General features: G+C 41.2%; 1 protein-coding gene across 1 annotated transcript in view; it reads left to right on the top strand.

The window, feature by feature from the left end:
• The first annotated feature begins 1,727 nt into the window (after window positions 1-1,727).
• LOC137978745 (uncharacterized) overlaps window positions 1,728-5,000 on the top strand; it is a 12,244-nt gene continuing 8,971 nt past the window's right edge. The window contains exon 1 of the mRNA XM_068825792.1: window positions 1,728-1,866. Within this exon, the coding sequence (XP_068681893.1) occupies window positions 1,855-1,866 (12 nt within the window). The 5' untranslated portion in view covers window positions 1,728-1,854. The remainder of the gene's footprint in view (window positions 1,867-5,000) is intronic.

The following is a 5,000-nucleotide window of genomic DNA, read 5'->3' as shown; positions in this document are numbered from 1 at the left end:
GAGCGAGTCGCGAAGCGGTGCGAAAAACCTCTGGTACAGGCTGTTAACCCGTCTGAACATGCCGCCCCAATCACGTTGCGCTTTCCACTTTGACCCTGGAGATTTCATTGGTCGGTCGACAAATCGTTTTTTTATATTGCCGTGACTTAACATCTTCAGTTCCCACGGCCTGCTAGAGCGGCATAGATCAAACCCGAAGGTCGAAGGTTCAATTCCCACCCTGGTCAGAGTTTTTCTCTGTCCTAGTGTGGGCCCATTTCCATCAGTAGGGCTAACGCTCACATGGTCCATATGGGATAGAAATCTAGCACTTCACATTACACTCTATTCAGTTAAATCCGTTTTTTTATAAGGATTGCCATTGGTTAAGTCGAGGGGGACGATCAAACCGGTTTTTCACTGTTGTAATACAAGAAGACTATGAACGTGACCGTAGCGATCGCGACACGATAATCACAAATTCATGGCTGGCAGATTGACGTTAATTTGTCGCTTTGACGCTGGATGAATGTTTGCTGTTGGGTCGCCTTTAAGGAGGCGTAATCGAACAAGCACGCTTTCGTTTTGTTTGGGAATTTGGCGAGGGTGTGAGCTTCTGACATCTTTACACCTCAATGCCTCGAGTGATATTGAAACTGCTCCACGGACTCCACGTAAAGTTCTTTAAAAATTTTTCAGTTCTAATTCCAGGACTTGAATGCAATTTTCTTATTTCTCCAAGTTCACGTTAATGTATAGTATAATATCATAATATCACGTGGATAAAACCGGTTTGCCTGAGGGCGTTTTCCATTTACCAAGAAATTCCGGAAATTCCGGTTGGGATGTAAATGGGACATACGTTTTTGGTTCGATCCACTGGAAAATTTCTGGAATAAACGGAACTTCTGAAAAGGTAGTCCTTTTTTCCCGTTGGGAACTTTCCGATGGAAATGTGTGTTCCATTTACAACTTTTGAAAGGTCTTACCACTTCCAGGCTATTCACGGCCACATTTTTAAATTTTGGCGCGTAAAATCGCAATCACTGGGCGGCGAACGGACCTGAGTTAAATGGAACACGTTTTTCACCCGATGGAAATTTGCACCGAAATTTCCGGAAATTTTTTGTAAATGGAAAACACCCCAGGTTTCTGAAATAAGCTCTTACTCTGGAAGTCAATCAAAATAAGTTGGTTTGCATGGAAGTGGGGTTTTTAACGGCCTGTACCAGAGGTTATTCTCGTAGTCACTAAAACATGGAACGACATAAAACTACCTAAAACCACCTAAAACCACCTACAATCACCTACAACCATCTACAACCATCTACAACCACCTACAACCACTTCAAAAAAATTTACAACCATATACAACCACCTACAACCACCTCGAAAAAATCCACAACCACTCACAAAGAATCGAATACCATCTTAAGCAAGCCATAATTGTATAAAATAAGCAAGACGACAATATGTGGTTACCATTTAGCATAAAGGTAAGTGATTTTCCGAATTTGTTAAAAGCCAACCGGATGAGAATGGCGCTTTACCCTGCATTCCATCCTGTAAACCGCGCTAAAATCATGAGAAAGGGCCTGGAAACGAAACAATCCTCACAAATTTCCCGAATTCCGGGAAATGCCAGCACTCTGTTTCCCGGAATTTGGGAGGAGCGTTGCGTGACGAGACTAAAAACGGCTGCGAGGGAGACTACCTATTAATAATTAATGTATACAAGAGGTTTCAGAGGACCACGTGATATGAAGTGACCAAGTGATCGGGTTGTTAACGCCTTGTCGGCGATCTCCTGGATTCTGAATACGCTAAAACACGCTTGTGACTTCGATTCACCCTTCATAACCGAAACCAATAGCCATGGGAAATGTGGTAAGTATTCCTCAATTTCTCGGCGTAGAACTTCTTATGTATGGAATCATTCATGTAGTCGCCATTAAACGGCACGGTCCGGTAATGCAGTTCAATGGGCGTCAAATTTGCAGTTTCCTAGATTTCTGTGTAAGGTTCGCTAGAGTTGTTGGCACAAGGTTCAAGGTAGGAAGAAAAATGTAATCAATATTCGGAAGCACACGCTAAATTCTTTTGAATCTCTCTCTCGCTATAGCGTTGGAATATTGCCAGAGCCTAAAAGAACAATGTTGTGCTTGTATAACTACGATAGTCTTAAAATCACTAAAACACTAAAACATGGACACTTGTGACTTCGACTTCATTTTTTATATTAAACCAAAGGCAATAGCCATGGGAAATGAGGTAAGCGCTCCGTAGTTTGTCGTCGTGGAACTCGGCCTTAATACGTATAGAATCATTCATGACCGAAGATGCTAAAAACCGCAAGGTCTCGGTAATGCAGTTCAATGGCCGTCAAATTTGCGGTTTACTCGATTTTCTGGGCACGGTTTGTTACAGTAGTGAGTCCGAGCTTCAAAATAGTTTTCAAAGCAGGAGAGAAAATATATTGTTTGCAGAATCACACGCTACGTCCTGTTCAAATCCCCCACGCTCTTAGACTGCTGTATCAGGGGCATCATAGTTGGAAATTATCTCCGTTGCAAGATCCCAAAAGTGCGAAACTTTGTACCTGTATAACCAGGATAGTCTTAAAACCGGGTCATAAAAAAGGAACTATGGAAAGCGAAAAGCGAAAGTAGTTGTCAAAAGGTAATGGTATGCGTCTTGGTTAAGAGTCACCTATTTCGCGGAAAAAGGTATCGCCGGCATGATAGTATATTTTTGGAAAAAAGATCCTGGGCATTCTAACGTTAACGTTGCAAGAGCCCAAAAGCGAAATTTGTACTTAAATAACTTGAGTACCGTAGTCATAAAAACCGCGGTCAAAAAATGAAATTCTTCTCTGAAGACACAAAGAGAGAGTGCTTGTTGAAAGATAATAATGACGTGCGTCTTGCTGAAGGGTCACGAGTTTCCGTGAAAAAAGCTGTCGCATGTCAATATTCATTTTGGAATAAAATGATCACAACAAAATACTAATGTACCTTAGGTAAAAGATGAAAGGATAAAGCTAGCAATTTCCGTGGACATTGCATAGCTTTGATTACAGCGCTGAATTGTATTCTGTGCTCAAGAATGTTACTAGGAAATATGGACAACACTGAACTTGAAAAAATACGCCAAATATAGCGGTACGTTAGGAAGTATTACATCCGGCAGTCCTCTTGGCTTCCTTTTGAAAATGTACTTTTATCTCATTTGTTCTTTTTTCTTGGATATTTTAGATATTTGCGTTATTGAACCTTGAATAGAGCATGTATTTGATGAGTTATGTTGCGTTATCGCTGCGAAAATTTGGCATGACTTCTGGTGTTACATAGTCCCAGTTTCCCTGAAAGCTTTGTGAGTGTAGGTGAAAACCTCCCATACGTAACATCCATTTCCAAACCTGTCGGTGAAATAGCCCTGTAATGCCCTCTATAGCTTCTTATAGCTCTATATAGCTCTGTATAGCCCTGTATTGCCCGGTATAGACTTGCATTGCCCAGTATGGTCCGGTACAGCCCCTTAGAAAGATGTACATGTAGAGACTTTTATACCCTGGGACACAGGACCGGAGGCTAACTAGATAACCTCGCAGTATTTTTTAGCCTTCATACACTAACGTTTACTATAGACACCTTGTAATGTTATATATTCTTATATTTAGTTTGTTATGTATTTTTTGATTTGATGATAAAAATTACGGGCAGAAACATACTTATTAAAGACAACGTTTCGGTGTCCTCATGACACCATCATCAGGTCAAATATAATATTTTACAGATAACTCGAATATTAAAGTTCAAGATTAAGTTCAAAGCCCCTAGAGGCTAGGTGAAAAGTTTTGCCTTTATCGAGTCACTTTGGATATTCAGACATGATTTGTGCTCGCGAATAAGGAACATTTCATACACAAGACAATCAAATTTGCATGAGCATTTCTTAAGAATGCGAAACATGTCAGATGTTATTGTTCTTGATTGATGTTGACTTTGGCTGTGATTGAATATTGAACCAGATCTTTTATGCTCATCGATCCGTTGGTAGAGATGTCGACGCGTGTAACCAACATAGCTGGCATCACACCAGCCACATTCAAATTTGTAAACTACTGATTGTTCGTTGATCAACGCGGGCTTGATTTCTTTATGTTTGAGATCTTCTCCAACTTTTCGAGAAATAAAGACTGGGCATAAGTCGATGTTTAACAGCTTACCAAGATCTTTCAACTGCTTGCGCACAGAGTCAGCTGATTTTTGTTCCTTGAACGGTAGAACAATTCGTACTGATTGCGGGTCAGGTGTAGATTTGCGTGGAGGTGCTGGTGTTTGTTTGGATGTGATAAAGTTGGAGATCATAGAGTGAACAAGATGTTCAGGATATGCCAACTGTAGGAATAAGGTCTTGAGGCGGCTACACTCTTCATGAAATAATGACCAGTTAGATGATAGCTTGAAAGCTCGGTCTAGCATGGTAATAATTAAGGATTTCTTATAACGATTATCAACGTGACTAAGTGCTATGCCGAGCATGTGAGCGCAAATTATAAAGTTGACTGTGATCATTGACGATGGGTGTGTCTGTAGTCTCTACTGCTGCATCCGAGCGTCAACTTGTCTGCTTACCTTTAGTACAAATGCTTTTCCAATGAACTTTGAAACCTTTCGAGCTTGCTGTCCGCAGGAGGTATGCATTCTCTCAGATATAGCTTGTCCGGAAGTTTTAAGTTTCCAAAATGTTTTCAGGTAGCGCGAGTCATATTTTGTCTTTTCTGATGCCTTCCAATAATATAAAAACAAAACTCATGATCAACGAATACGCCGAGGACGCTGATCAAGACATCGTCGCGGGCAGCAACACCATCGAAAAGGTCGACCACTACATTTACCTCGGGCAACGAATCTCAATGGACTAGAGAGGTCCCAAGGTCCAAATTAAGTTCCTGAGATCAAACGCTGCATTCACCTGGGCTGGCAGGCCTTCGGAAGAGCGAGCGCCATCTGCAAGAA

This window comes from Montipora foliosa, chromosome 12 (genome assembly GCF_036669935.1).
Source record: "Montipora foliosa isolate CH-2021 chromosome 12, ASM3666993v2, whole genome shotgun sequence".
NCBI lineage: Eukaryota > Metazoa > Cnidaria > Anthozoa > Scleractinia > Acroporidae > Montipora > Montipora foliosa.
This window is presented reverse-complemented; position numbering and strand designations above follow the sequence as displayed.